The 16097-nt window shown below is 39.5% G+C and overlaps 1 protein-coding gene across 2 annotated transcripts in view; it reads left to right on the top strand.

Annotated features, from left to right (window-relative positions):
• The first annotated feature begins 747 nt into the window (after nucleotides 1–747).
• Nucleotides 748–16097, top strand: part of LOC143296205 (ADP-ribose glycohydrolase MACROD2-like) — a 24197-nt gene continuing 8847 nt past the window's right edge. For both annotated transcript variants that reach the window (XM_076608024.1, XM_076608023.1), the window contains exons 1-6: nucleotides 748–1019; nucleotides 3913–4086; nucleotides 4998–5135; nucleotides 8266–8382; nucleotides 13459–13562; nucleotides 14279–14309. In XM_076608024.1, the coding sequence (XP_076464139.1) occupies nucleotides 911–1019; nucleotides 3913–4086; nucleotides 4998–5135; nucleotides 8266–8382; nucleotides 13459–13562; nucleotides 14279–14309 (673 nt within the window). In that variant the 5' untranslated portion in view covers nucleotides 748–910. The remainder of the gene's footprint in view (nucleotides 1020–3912; nucleotides 4087–4997; nucleotides 5136–8265; nucleotides 8383–13458; nucleotides 13563–14278; nucleotides 14310–16097) is intronic.

Here is a 16097-nt window from a genome sequence, read left to right as displayed (position 1 = left end):
TCAGCAGGGCACTTGCAAATTATCAGCAAGGTGCCCAAACCCCCACCACCAGCAGCAACAATCTAGTTTTGAAGAGCCCGCACGCAAACCTTTGACAACGGAATCCCCTGTAGAGAAGACATCAGGTTGAACGCCTTATTCTCACGTGCAGTTCGTAAATGGAACGTTCTACCCCACTGAGGAGACTGTCGATGCTCCAACCCTTGACACATTCGTTAAAAAGATGTCAACTGATCTGACCCACCGCCCCCTAGCCCACCTACCCCACTACCGACCGACCCCCTGGCGACCTTTTCTCTTTTCCAGTCTCTCTTCCTTTAGATGTCACACAGTTGCAATTTTCTTCCAATTCAACCTGGCGGCGACACCTATCACCACCCGAGCTAAAATGCCGATAATGGTCAGCGTTTTGACCCTGGGCATCAAATGGAGGAAGAAAAATAAGAAGCAGAAGAAGAACAGAGACAGAGAGAGAGAGAGAGAGAGAGAGAGAGGCCCGGCGGGCCCGGGGAGAGAACCTCGGTAGTTTAGTGAAACAAGACACTGTGTTATGGAGAAAAATCAAAGAGAGAGAGAGAGAGATGGAATGGAGAGAGTGGATAGTGGAAGGATAGAGAGTCAGAGACAGACAGACAGACAGACAGAACAATTTGCAATTTGCCTTTACTCAACACATCTGTATGTTTCCGGTTCTTTTCGGTAGATAGTTATTTGTAAGGGAGACCATGCATGGGCATTAGAGATGAACGTCAGTCGAAAGCTGCGTTGTTTCGGTTTTGTGGGTACATTTTTAGAACGATTTGCATTGAGTTTGGGACCAGAGAAGCTGACTACTGCAGTTAATTTTCACGAGCGTTCTTCATTATTTCACAGCAGATTTCTGAGTGGAAATACGATCAGACATCTCACGATGAAAAGAGGAGGAAGGTTGTCATTTGACAAGGCCCCAGGGTTTGGAGGAAACAAATCCCATGGAACCCGAGCTGCCATTGTTCAAGAGGAGATACGAGCAGAAAAGGGTAAATATTCAGAAAACAAAACAAAAAACATTAAAAAAAATTTACGCCAGCCTGCCCTATTTTTGTTTTGGACCAGTGAAGCTGACTACTGCAGTTAATTTTCACGAGTTCTTCAGTATTTCACAGCAGATTCAATCTTCAATTTGGAAGGTCCTTACACTACTACTACTACTACTGCTGCTGCTGCTACTTAAAATTCATATTTTAGCATCCGAAATTTTAGAGATAACTTAGTTTTTCGACTGTGTTTTGAAACTGTCAGCTTCACCCCACAAAGTAAGATGGTGGACACTGAGCAAGGCTTGAATGACTTAAACTCATTCAGCCCTGAGCCCAAGAAATGCCCTGGCACCAAAATACAAGGAACAAAGTTGATGAAAATTTAATACAGGAACAGACTGCACCACACTGACACTGTAGGACTGTAAAGACACGTGGGGAAATTGGTGAGTACACCTTTACAGCCTTTTAGTTTTTCTGAATGCACTTGAAGAGTTATCAACTTTATTGTCAACATAGATTGCAGAATCATGTGTGTTGAGAATGCCAAGAAAGGGTTCGACAACTGGGGGTGCAAATGAACCATGTTGTAGTTGCAAGAAAATGGTCAAAAGTGATCATAAGTCACTTCAATGTGGTTTATGTGAGTGATGTGTGACATGCCAAACTTTATCTGACAATGTGTACAATGTCATTATGAAAGACAGTAATTCTGACAACCCACAGTTGCACTGGTTTTATAACATTTTGCGCACATTTTTTGCTACAAAAGCTTTCAGGAGGGCCAAACTAGTGATTGATGTAGATAAACTTACAGAAAGAGTTATTGCAGTAGATGACTGAGTTTTAAAATTGAGGAGGGCTAATTCCCACAACCAGTGAAAGAAGCCATTATACACATACAACAAGAGGTCCAGGAACAAAACTGTGTGAACACACTGAAATTAGAGGATGTCAAAACAATAGTCGACACCAAAGCAAAAGAATACACAACAGAATCAGAGGATAATACAAGGGAGCTGACAAACCTGATGATCTTCATACTCCCTGAAAGCTCAGCTCAAGATAATGAAAAAACAGAAGGCAGGTGATGGGACGAAGACAGGCAGGCAGGTTCTGAATGAGATTGGATTAAAGTCTTAACTGATAGACATTTGACGTATGAGAACCCAGACCTCAGGTAACAATTCACCAAAGAAATATAGACCACTGCGAGTGTCATTATCCAGCCAGGTAGCATGAGATGAAATCCAGAGAGCTTTCAACAAAGCAAAGAAAGAAGAAAGACTGAACGAAGATGCTGAAGATGAGAGACTTCTTGGTTGTTCGTGGGCTGCAACTCATACATTCACTCGTATACTGTACATGAGTGGGCTTTTATGTGTGTATGACTGTTTTTACCCCACCATGTAGGCAGCCATACTCTGTTTTCGGGGGTGTGCATGCTGGGTATGTTCTTGTTTCCATAACCCACCAAGCGCTGACATGGATAACAGGATGTATTACATGCGTATTTCATCTTCTGCTTGTGTATACACATGAAGGGGGTTCAGGCACAAAAGGGGGTTCAGGCACAAACAGGTCTGCACATAGGTTGACCTGGGAGATCAGAAAAATCTCCACCCATTACCCACCAGGTGCCGTTACCAAGATTTGAACCCAGGACCCTCAGGTTGAAAGTCCAACACTTTAACCACTCAGCTATTGTGCCCATCGTGAGAGACTGATTAGCAAGATAGCAATGCTCCAGGACATGACCCCAGCATAAAGAAAACCAGAAGAAGAACTTGATAAGGAACTAAAGAAGAAGCAAGAGGAATCACTTAAGTCCGGAGACGGTCTCGCCAAATTGGTGCGCTGGAACGGCCAAGTGGTCAACATAGTGAAATACCCACCCACGCATCCAGAACTGTAGAATCGCAAAAAGGATTTCGCATGAAAAGGGGAAACCCAACAACTATAGATAGTTCTAAAGTTTCCATTTATTTAGATTATTTTGACAATTCTACTTTTAGTCACTCAAATTTTTTGTTTAATCATACTTCAAGTTATACTTCTTGTTCATGTTTGTACACAAATGCTGACTGTTTGCTGAACAAAGAGCTGAGCTTCAAGCACAGATTGAACTGTTCAACTCTGCTATTATTGCTATAACATTATAAGTAATAACAGAGGTAAATCCAAAACATCGTTGATGTCCTGTTCAGGAATGTGGAATTGCCCTGGGTGGAGCTGTGAGCTTTTTCATAAACTTAGAAAAGGGGGAACGTGGGGTTGCCTTATACGTTAAGTGAAAGCTTGAAACCATCTCTCCTTGAGGATCTTGAGACTGATTTTGAATAATCAGTCTGTATAGACTGCAGCTTGAAGAAGGGAAAAGTATTCTTGTGGGGCTTATTTTCACAGCAGTGCAAGGAACAGTAAGTTAAACGAACTGCTCAAAAGAATGACTGACACTGTGACAGCAAACCAGGACTGCCAGAAAAGCTACATACCGTGTACAAATGTATACTACAAGTACAATAAGTGCAGTAACAGTACCAAGAGTAAGGTTCTCTTTCGCAAACTGAAGCTGAAGCACAGGAGGAAAGCTATCAAATCTTTGTGGCTGTTTCTTTGTCACTAATAGTAATACCATTGGTGTGTTCAACTTTATTCTTGAATCCCATGGTTTTTGTTTGAAGTTTCCATTTGAAAAAAAACAAAACAAAAAAAACAAAAAAAACAAAACAAATCTGCATCTTTGCTTGCTTAGATATAATGCCAATTTATATTGATTCTTTTAATGGGTATGTCTTTGCCAAAACAACAACAGCAGCAACAATAACAAAACAAAAGTACATAGACTGATAAAGTTTTCATAAATACTTGGCATGGCCTTTTCCTTTTTCAGAGAAATATTCCAGCATGCCGATAGAGAAAAAGCGCAAAAGCTACAAATGTGGAGATGACGGTTTTCTGACTCTGAATAACATCCCCACCTGGCTAGAATATGTCAGTGAGTACCGGAAGAGCCAAGCTTTGGAAAGGAAAAGCTCCAAATCCTCCAGCGTGGATAAAGCCAGATGTGAGTCTTGATTAATGAACAGTTAATTTGCAATAAATGTCTAAGTGTAGTGTATTCTCAGTAATTGAGCATTACTTCTTTAACCACAATAATGAATAACTGACCATTACTTCTATATCTTTTGTAACTGATCATTCTATATATCCATAATAACTGAGCATTACATCTGCACATATTGTAACTGACCATTACTTTTACATCAACAAATTGTACAATAAATGAACATTGATTTTACATGATTTATAGTATATGAGCATTGCTTTTATATCTACAGTAAATGAACATTGATTCTATAACCATAGTAACTGAGCTGTACAAAATAATTGCGTACATAAATGTATTCGAAGAAAAGTTAAACGTACAGTAGATGGCTGAACATATATTTGTGTCATTTTATGTCTTGTCAGTAGTGTGAGCCTACAACAGTACAAGCCTAGATCGAATGAAATGTTTTTAGATATTTTATTGCATATTTGACTCACAGTTAATGAAACTATTGAAAGCCTTTTCCATTGTCAAACCACTCTGCACAGCAGCAGTTGTGTGGGCCACTAGTCTTTGTTTCTCACTGAAGTTTCTAAAGTGCATAGAGCTTAAAGGATATGTGCTACAGCAAGACATCTTAATAGATAAATGAATAAATAGATTGATAAGTCCATTTGCATTGTGGAAAAAAAGGTTTTGGTTTGGAGATCCATTTGATACTTCTTTGTGATCTACTATTAGAGATCCAGTTCTTACAAATTGGAATATTTGGATCAAGTTTCAGAGACACCAAAATAGAAATATCGTTGGCTTCTTTAAAAAAAAAAAAAAAAAAAAAATTGAAGGAACTTAGGAAGTGCTGTTATTGTTCAGTAATATATATGTATATATACATATACATGTGGATGTTAATATGTGACTGTCAGCCTCACGTAGGACTGCCAGATTCCCTGTGAACGAAAAGCTGAACAAGAAAATCTCGCTGTTCCGTGGGGACATTACCACGCTGGAGATCGATGCCATTGTCAACGCTGCCAACAATTCTTTGCTGGGGGGTGGAGGAGGTCTGTGGTTTTTTGTTTTTTGTTTTGTTTTTGTTTTTAGTGCCGAAATGCTTCAGAAATTCTCAGCAACCTACTTTAAAGTCAGAACATTGATGTTCTGTTTCAATACTGAACAACAACAACAACAACAACAACAATGGCTGTATTTGCCAGGCATGTATCTATTATCATATTGTTAGTATTATTTTCATCAGAGTTTTTATTACATTCTCCATATCGTTATGATCACTATTTGGAATGAATCACCTAGAAGCATGATTGTAATGTATGATCACTATTTGGAATGAATCACCTAGAAGCATGATTGTAATGCTACCACTGTCAACTTTATCAGTGCTAACAGTACGGTAATTTAATTCTGAATTGGATTGCTCTTTTCCATGACAAGTCAAATCAAGATCAATTCAAATCGCTTATGTATTGCCCAGGCTACCACAAAGTGGCCATACCAGCTACATACTGATCTGTTCTTGAGATCAGTTGAAGAGAAACAAAATGATGTTAAAGTGGTGGTGAGATCAGTTGAAGAGAACCAAAATGATGTTAATGTGGTGGTGAGATCAATTGAAGAGAACCAAAATGATGTTAATGTGGTGGTGAGATCAGTTGAAGAGAACCAAAATGATGTTCAAGTGGTGGTGAGATCAATTGAAGAGAACCAAAATGATGTTAAAGTGGTGGTGAGATCAATTGAAGAGAACCAAAATGATGTTAATGTGGTGGTTAGATCAATTGAAGAGAACCAACATGATGTTAATGTGGTGGTGAGATCAATTGAAGAGAACCAAAATGATGTTAAAGTGGTGGTGAGATCAATTGAAGAGAACCAAAAGGATGTTAAAATGGTGGTGAGATCAGTTGAAGAGAACCAAAATGATGTTAATGTGGCGGTGAGATCAATTGAAGAGAACCAAAATGATGTTAAAGTGGTGGTGAGATCAGTTGAAGAGAACCAAAATGATGTTAAAGTGGTGGTGAGATCAGTTGAAGAGAACCAAAATGATGTTGAAATGGTGGTGAGATCAATTGAAGAGAACCAAAATGATGTTAAAATGGTGGTGAGATCAGTTGAAGAGAACCAAAATGATGTTAAAATGGTGGTGAGATCAGTTGAAGAGAACCAAAATGATGTTAATGTGGTAGTGAGATCAGTTGAAGAGAACCAAAATGATGTTAAAATGGTGGTTAGATCAGTTGAAGAGAACCAAAATGATGTTAAAATGGTGGTGAGATCAGTTGAAGAGAACCAAAATGATGTTAAAGTGGTGGTGAGATCGATTGAAGAGAACAAATGATGTTAAAATGCTGGTGAGATCAGTTGAAGAGAACCAAAATGTTAAAATGGTGGCCTATTGGTAATGCATCCGCCTAGGAAGCAAGAGAATCTTAGCACAGAGGATCAGATCCCACAAATGCCGGTACGGGTATTTTCTCCCCCTCCACTGGACCTTGAGTGGTGGTCCGGATTCTAGTCATTGGGATGAAACGGAGGTCCCATTTGTAGTATGCACTTTGTTCACCTAAAAGAACCCACGGCAACAAAAAGCTTGTTCCTGACTAAACTCTGTAGAAGAAAAAAGCATTTTGATAGGAAAACAAATACACGTGCAGGCAGAAAAAAAAAAGAAAAAAAAGAAGAAAAAAGATGGCACTGTACTGTCGTGACATGCTCTTCCAGGGGAGAGCAGCCTGAATTTTGTACAGAGGAATCTGTTTCAACAAAGAGTGATACACTGCACTACACTTGCAAAATAAACACTGTTTTATATACATTTTTGTGGGGGGAAAAAAAAAAAGCAGAGTAACAGGAAAGCATCTGAAAATGTTTCAATGAAAGAAAAATAATGGAAGCTGATTTTGAAGCAGGTTGGGGTTACAATGATAAATTTGGTTAATTTACAAAAAGTGAATATTTACATTACAATGGGCCGAAAAACATTTTGAGGCCTCTGAAGAAGGTATCTGGACATTTAACACCAGAATGGCATCAAGGACAGTATGATACAGTACAATACAATACAATACAATACTCTGAAGAAAGTATCTGGACATTAACACCAGAATGGCATCAAGGACAATACAATACAATACAATACAATACAATACAATACAATACAATACAATACAACAATGTTGAAAAAAACCTTTTTGAGGCCTCTGAAGAAAATAACTGGACATTAATTCCAAAATGGCATCTAGGACAATAGAATGCAATACAATACAATACAATACAATACAATACAATACAATACAACAATGTTGAAAAAAACCTTTTTGAGGCCTCTGAAGAAAATAACTGGACATTAATTCCAAAATGGCATCTAGGACAATAGAATGCAATACAATACAATACAATACAGTACAATACAATTCAATACAATACAATACAACAATGTTGAAAAAAAACTTTTTGAGGCCTCTGAAGAAAATAACTGGACATTAATTCCAAAATGGCATCTAGGACAATAGAATGCAATACAATACAATACAATACAGTACAATACAATTCAATACAATACAATACAACAATGTTGAAAAAAAACTTTTTGAGGCCTCTGAAGAAAATAACTGGACATTAATTCCAAAATGGCACCTAGGACAATAGAATGCAATACAGTACAATACAATACAGTACAGTACAATACAATACAATACAATACAATACAGTACAATATAATACAACAATGTTGAAAAAAACCTTTTTGAGCCCTCTGAAGAAAATAACTGGACATTAATTCCAAAATGGCATCTAGGATAATAGAATGCAATACAATACAATACAATAAAATACAATACAATACAATACAATACAGTACAATACAATACAGTACAATACAATTCAATACAATACAATACAACAATGTTGAAAAAAAAACTTTTTGAGGCCTCTGAAGAAAATAACTGGACATTAATTCCAAAATGGCATCTAGGACAATAGAATGCAATACAATACAGTACAATATGTACAATACAGTACAGTACAGTACCATGCCATGACGTACCTTACCATAGCATTCAGTACCATACCATACCATACCATACCATCCAATACAGTACAACAATGTTGAAAAATCTACGACAAGTCCAGTGCTTGACTCTTTTTATGGTAACGCTGTGGGCCATGTTTCAGTGGACGGTGCCATCCACGCTGCCGCTGGCTCCTTCCTGAAGAGAGAATGCTCCACCCTGAGTGGCTGCGACACGGGCGACGCCAAGATCACCTGTGGGTACAAGTTACCTGCCAAACGTGAGTGCACACAGGTGTTGTAGGTTAATGAGTTTTTTTGTTTGTGTTTTTTTTTTTTTTTATTAAAAAAAAAAAAAAATCAGTTACATACCAAATGTAAGTGCACACAGATGTTACAGGTTTATGAGATTTTTTATGGTTTTTTTTTTAGATTTTTTTTTTTTTTTTTAACCTGTCATATTTGAGTGCACACAGTCCTGAAGGTTTTACAGGTTTATGAGATTTTTGTTGTTTTAAATTTAAAAAATAATATTAGGTACCTGCCAAATGGCATCTAGGACAATAGAATACAATAGAATACATTACAGTAGAATACAGTACAACAGAATACAATACAGTACAATACAATACAATACAACAATGTTGAAAAAAAAAACTTTTTGAGGCCTCTGAAGGTGTTACAGATTTATCAGATTTTTTTTGTGTGTGTTTTTTTTCTTTATTTAAAAAAAATTTTTTTTTTAGTTACCTGCCTAATGTGAGTGCACACTGACACAGTCCTTGAAGGTGTTACAGGTGTATGAGATTTTTTTTGTTTGTTTTTAATAATTTTTTTTTTATTTACCTGCCAAATGTGAGTGCACAAACAGTCCTGAAGATGTCACAGGTTTTTGAGATTTTTGTGTGTGTGTTTTTTGTTTTGTTTTTTTTTAAATATGTTTTTAGTTGCCTGCCGTATTAGAGTGCACACAGTCCTGAGGGTGCAACAGGTTTATGAGATTTTTGTGTGTTTCTTTTAATTTCTTTTTTTTTTTTTTAACAGTACACTTTTCACACATGCCTTGAAATGCTTGCTTTATTATTATTTTTTTAAAATAATTTTTTTTTTCATTTGATTTGACTTTGTTTTATTTCATTCAAGGATATAGTAAGCTGGAACTCACTGCCATTTTCTGTGTGCCGCAGTCTGTTACACTCCTTCAAAAGGCTTTTAAATTTAAAGGACTTCATTTTATGTTCTCTATTCTTTGAATTCATGTTTTTTCCTTGCAAAATTTGTGTGTGTGTGTGTGTGTGTGTGTGTGTGTGTGATGTGGGGGTTGGTGGGAGTGGGTGAGGATGATGGAGTTTATGTGTGTTACTGACAAGCGTGTATGTTTTTGTTATTTCAGAGCACTTTGAGATGCATTATGACATTGCAGTATGACCATGTACTCTACAGTGCAGTGTAAAGATGCAGTATGACAACACAGTATGACGATGTACCCCACAGTGCAGTGTAAAGATGCAGTATGACAACACAGTATGACGATGTACCCCACAGTGAAGTTTAAAGATGAGGTATGACAACACAGTATGACAGTGTACCCTACAGTGCAGTGTAAAGTTGCAGTATGACAACACAGTATGACGATGTACCCCACAGTGCAGTGTAAAGATGCAGTATGACAACACAGTATGACGATGTACCCTACAGTGCAGTGTAAAGATGCAGTATGACAACACAGTATGATGATGTACCCCACAGTGCAGTGTAAAGATGCAGTATGACAACACAGTATGACGATGTACCCTACAGTGCAGTGTAAAGATGTAGTATGACAACACAGTATGACGATGTACTCTACAGTGCAGTGTAAAGATGCAGTATGACAACACAGTATGACGATGTACCCTACAGTGCAGTGTAAAGATGTAGTATGACAACACAGTATGACGATGTACCCCACAGTGCAGTGTAAAGATGCAGTATGACAACACAGTATGACGATGTACCCTACAGTGCAGTGTAAAGATGAGGTATGACAACACAGTATGACGATGTACCCCACAGTGCAGTGTAAAGATGCAGTATGACAACACAGTATGACAATGTACCCCACAGTGCAGTTTAAAGATGAGGTATGACAACACAGTATAACGATGTACCCTACAGTGCACTGTAAAGATGCAGTATGACAACACAGTATGACGATGTACCCTACAGTGCAGTGTAAAGATGTAGTACGACAACACAGTATGACAATGTACCCTACAGAGTACAGTGCAGTGTAAAGATGCAGTATGACAACACAGTATGACGATGTACCCTACAGTGCAGTGTAAAGATGCAGTATAACAACACAGTATAATGATGTACCCCACAGTGAAGTTTAAAGATGAGGTATGACAACACAGTATGACAATGTACCCTACAGTGCAGTGTAAAGATGCAGTATAACAACACAGTATAATGATGTACCCCACAGTGAAGTTTAAAGATGAGGTATGACAACACAGTATGACAATGTACCACACAGTGCAGTGTAAAGATGCAGTATAACAACACAGTTTAACGATGTACCCCACAGTGAAGTTTAAAGATGAGGGATGACAACACAGTATGACGATGTACCCTACAGTGCAGTGTAAAGATGCAGTATGACAACATAGTATGACGATTTACCCCACAGTGCAGTGTAAAGATGCAGTATGACAACACAGTATGACAATGTTCCCTACAGTGCAGTGTAAAGATGCAGTATGACAACACAGTATGACGATGTACCCTACAGTGCAGTGTAAAGATGTAGTATGACAACACAGTATGACGATGTACCCTACAGTGCAGTGTAAAGATGTAGTATGACAACACAGTATGACGATGTACTCTACAGTGCAGTGTAAAGATGCAGTATGACAACACAGTATGACGATGTACCCTACAGTGCAGTGTAAAGATGTAGTATGACAACACAGTATGAGGATGTACCCTACAGTGCAGTGTAAAGATGCACTATGACAACACAGTATGACGATGTACTCTACAGTGCAGTGTAAAGATGCAGTATGACAACACAGTATGACGATGTACCCTACAGTGCAGTGTAAAGATGTAGTATGACAACACAGTATGACGATGTACCCTACAGTGCAGTGTAAAGATGCAGTATGACAACACAGTATGACGATGTACCCTACAGTGCAGTGTAAAGATGCAGTATGACAACACAGTATGACAATGTACCCTACAGTGCAGTGTAAAGATGCAGTATGACAACACAGTATGACAATGTACCCTACAGTGCAGTGTAAAGATGTAGTGTGACAACACAGTATGACGATGTACCCTACAGTACAGTGTAAAGATGCAGTATGACAACATAGTATGATGATGTACCCTACAGTGCATTGTAGAGATGTAGTATGACAACACAGTATGACAATGTTCCCCACAGTGCAGTGTAAAGATGTAGTATGACAACACAGTATGATGATGTACCCCACAGTGCAGTGTAAACGATGCAGTATGACAACACAGTATGACAATGTACCCTACAGTGCAGTGTGAAGATGCAGTATGACAACACAGTATGATGATGTACCCTACAGTGCAGTGTAAAGATGTAGTACGACAACACAGTATGATGATGTACCCTACAGTGCAGTGTAAAGATGCAGTACAACAACACAGTATGACAATGTAGCCTACAGTGCAGTGTAAAGATGCAGTACAACAACACAGTATGACAATGTACCCTACAGAGTACAGTGCAGTGTAAAGATGCAGTATGACAACACAGTATGACGATTTACCCTACAGTGCAGTGTAAAGATGCAGTATGACAACACAGTATGACAGTGTACACCACAGTGCAGTGTAAAGATGCAGTATGACAACACAGTATGACAATTTACCCTACAGTGCAGTGTAAAGATGTAGTACGACAACACAGTATGACAATGTACCCTACAGAGTACAGTGCAGTGTAAAGATGCAGTATGACAACACAGTATGACAATGTACCCTACAGTGAGGTGTAAAGATGTAGTACGACAACACAGTATGACAATGTTCCCTACAGTGCAGTGTAAAGATGCAGTATGACAACACAGTATGACAGTGTACCCTACAGTGCAGTGTAAAGATGTAGTATGACAACACAACATGACAGTGTACCCCACAGTGCAGTGTAAAGATGTAGTATGACAACACAGTATGACGATGTACCCTACAGTGCAGTGTAAAGATGTAGTATGACAACACAGTATGACGATGTACCGTACAGTGAGGTGTAAAGATGTAGTACGACAACACAGTATGACAATGTACCCTACAGTGCAGTGTAAAGATGTAGTATGACAACACAGTATGACAATGTACCCTACAGTGCAGTGTAAAGATGTAGTATGACAACACAGTATGACGATGTACCCCACAGTGCAGTGTAAAGATGCAGTATGACAACACAGTATGACAATGTACCCCACAGTGCAGTGTAAAGATGTAGTATGACAACACAGTATGACAATGTTCCCCACAGTGCAGTGTGAAGATGTAGTATGACAACACAGTATGACAATGAACCCTACAGTGCAGTGTAAAGATGCACTATGACAACACAGTATGACGATGCACTCTACAGTGCACTGTAAAGATGTAGTACGACAACACAGTATGACGATGTACCCCACAGTGCAGTGTAAAGATGCAGTACGACAACACAGTATGACAATGAACCCTACAGTGCAGTGTAAAGATGCAGTACGACAACACAGTATGACAGTGTACCCCACAGTGCAGTGTAAAGATGTAGTACGACAACATAGTATGACGATGTACCCCACAGTGCAGTGTAAAGATGCAGTACGACAACACAGTATGATGATGTACCCTACAGTGCAGTGTAAAGATGCAGTATGACAACACAGTTTAACGATGTACCCCACAGTGCAGTGTAAAGATGTAGTATGACAACACAGTATGACAATGAACCCTACAGTGCAGTGTAAAGATGCAGTACGACAACACAGTATGATGATGTACCCTACAGTGCAGTGTAAAGATGCAGTATGACAACACAGTATGACGATGTACCCCACAGTGCAGTGTAAAGATGCAGTATGACAACACAGTATGACGATGTATCCTACAGTGCAGTGTAAAGATGCAGTATGACAACACAGTATGACGATGTACCCTACAGTGCAGTGTAAAGATGTAGTATGACAACACAGTATGACAATGTACCCTACAGTGCAGTGTAAAAGATGCAGTATGACAACACAGTATGACAATGTACCCTACAGTGCAGTGTAAAAGATGCAGTATGACAACACAGTATGACAATGCACCCTGTGTGTGTGTGCCGACAGACGTGATCCACACGGTGGGGCCCATCGGGGAGAAGCCAGACATGCTCCACAGTGCCTACAGACGCAGCCTGGAAGTGCTGCAGCAAAACCAACTCGCCTCCGTGGTCAGTAGTGGTTCACCTAGGTAGTAACTGTTATATCCTGTAGAGTTGAGTTTGACGACATGTTGGTTGATGAAGCCCTTCAGCTGTTCAGGGCTTTGGTGTTGGTTTGGAGAAGGTTACGTTGTATTTTGAGGAGATGGGTCCTATGTGCTTTCTTTTATGATATGATATTAATGGGTGCAATAGCCTAGCGGTTAAAGCGTTGGGTTTTCAATCTGAGGGTCCTGGGTTCGAATCTCGGTAGTGACGCCTGGTGGGTAAAGAGGGGAGATTTTTCCGATCTTTTGGGACAACGTATGTGCAGACCTGCTAGTGCCTGAACCCCCTTTGTGTGTATAAGAGTGCAGAAGATAAAATACACATGTTAAAGATCCTGTAATCCATGTCAGTGTTAGGTGGGTTATGGAACAAGAACTTACCCAGTGTACACCCCCATGAAAACGGGAGTATGACTGCCTACATGGCCGGGTAAATAAACAAAACGGTCATACACATAAAATGTTACGTGTCTGGCTGATTGTCTATTTGTGCGTGCCAGAAATCTGATTGGATGACGCAGGAAACAAATGATGAGCGCCCAGTGGCAGCCGTCAGTTGGCTCTACCTAGGTAGGCAGTCTGCTGTGCAAATGACCCCACGTTTGTAAAGCCCTTAGAGCTTGGTCTTATCATCCATTCCTGCGTGTAATGTGATCCTGACTGTGGTGACTGTTGCAGGCTTTCCCGTGTATTTCAACTGGAATTTACGGTAAGTTGTGCACTTCTTGTATGTTTATTGTAACCTGCTGTTGTGTTATTACTGGTGACTGTGTACTGCATTTTATCATGAACTGTTATTTAAAAAAAAAAAATGTTTGGTTGGTGTATCTTTCTTGCAATTCAGTTTGGTTTAAACAGTATTTGATTTTGAAATATAGTAATATAGATGAAATGAATTAGGCAGGACAACAAGAAAATCTGATATCATTAACTTACCCCAGACAAAAGGCCCCGATCGGGGCTCTACTGTTCACAGCTGTTTCAGATGACGGGCCCCAATCGGAGCCTTAGATGGTTTTGAATTTTTGGAGTGGGGCCAAATTTCCATAATGACGTTATGAGCTAAGAATATCTTAACTGACCTTTCCATTCTCCACTGTGACCAATAAATGCAGCGTGTGTTGCTCTGCTCACAAGTAGGAGAGTTACCTTCGTGGTGACTGGTTCATGTGAACAGACTCGGTGCATGTCAGCAACGGCGTCTGACCCAGTTTCGTCTCAGTCACAAGGCAGACAACAGAATTAGATGAAGGGGCCCTATCGTGGCTGTATAATGTTATGAATTTTATCTGTTTCAGACTCTTTGTGCTTTCTTGGATTCATTTACAAGTCATCAGTGTGTCCAAATTTCGAATAAGAAATATGGATACTTTCATCATCTCACTGTATGGTGGTATAAGAAGGGAGGAAGTTTTATATTTTGTCCCCATCTAACTCATTATGTTACTGATCAGCTTGGAAGTTTTCATAAATTTCAACATAAGTGTTTTGGCGATTTTATTTCCTACCCATACAAATGAGTCGTCTGGGGAAAGCCAGGGGAGCTAACTGGCAGTGCTAAGTGAGGTTAAGTAATGTCTTACTTTCTGTTTCATTTTAATGATGTGACCTTTCGCGTTGCCTCCATGCCTGTTGAAAGCAGTGCTGTTGTGCCGCATGGGTCTGACAGACCAGACCAAGTGTTGTTGGTTTTTTTCTCTGTGCATGATTGTGTACATGTGCGTGTGTGTGTGTGTGTGTGTGTGTGTGTGCGTGCATGTTTCTGTGTGTGTTTGTGTGAGAGAGAGAGAAAACAGAACAAAGCAACAGAACAAATTAAACAGACGACAAAGGAACTGTCACAACAAATGATATCTATCACTGGGTATCAGTGGTTGAGACACAGTATTCAAAAGCAGACCATAGCCAGCACTTGCGATGGTATGTGTATTGCCAAAGTCACCAGATGTACTGTGACCCAGGTATCATCATAGTGGCCAGGTATATGATATGATAGTCAGTCGTGTCCGACTATGACCATCAGAACAGTAGAGGAGGCAACTGCTGTTCCGACTATTTGGGCTAGAATTTGATTACAGTGGAGAGTGTCTTGCCCAAATTACATCCCCCACTCTCTCGGCCAAGAGGGTTTTAGGACAGTCGGCGTTGGGCCAGATATACTGTGACATAGTGACCTGACGTCCTGTGATACAGGTACCTTGGTGACCACATTCAGTGTGATGTAGTTATCATCATAGTGATCAGGTTTACTGTGATGCAGGCATCACCATAGTGACCAGGTATACTGTGATACAGGTATCACCATAGTGACCAGACCACTGTGATACAGGTATCACCATAGTGACCAGATTAACGTGATCCAGGTATCATCATAGTGACCAGAATACTGTGATACAGGTATCACCATAGTGACCAGACCACTGTGATACAGGTATCACCATAGGAACCAGATTACTGTGATACAGGTACCACCATAGTGACCACACACTCTGTCCTA

This window comes from Babylonia areolata, chromosome 21 (genome assembly GCF_041734735.1).
Source record: "Babylonia areolata isolate BAREFJ2019XMU chromosome 21, ASM4173473v1, whole genome shotgun sequence".
Lineage (NCBI taxonomy): Eukaryota > Metazoa > Mollusca > Gastropoda > Neogastropoda > Buccinidae > Babylonia > Babylonia areolata.
Note: the sequence above shows the minus strand (reverse complement) of the source record. Positions and strands in the feature narration are given on the sequence as shown.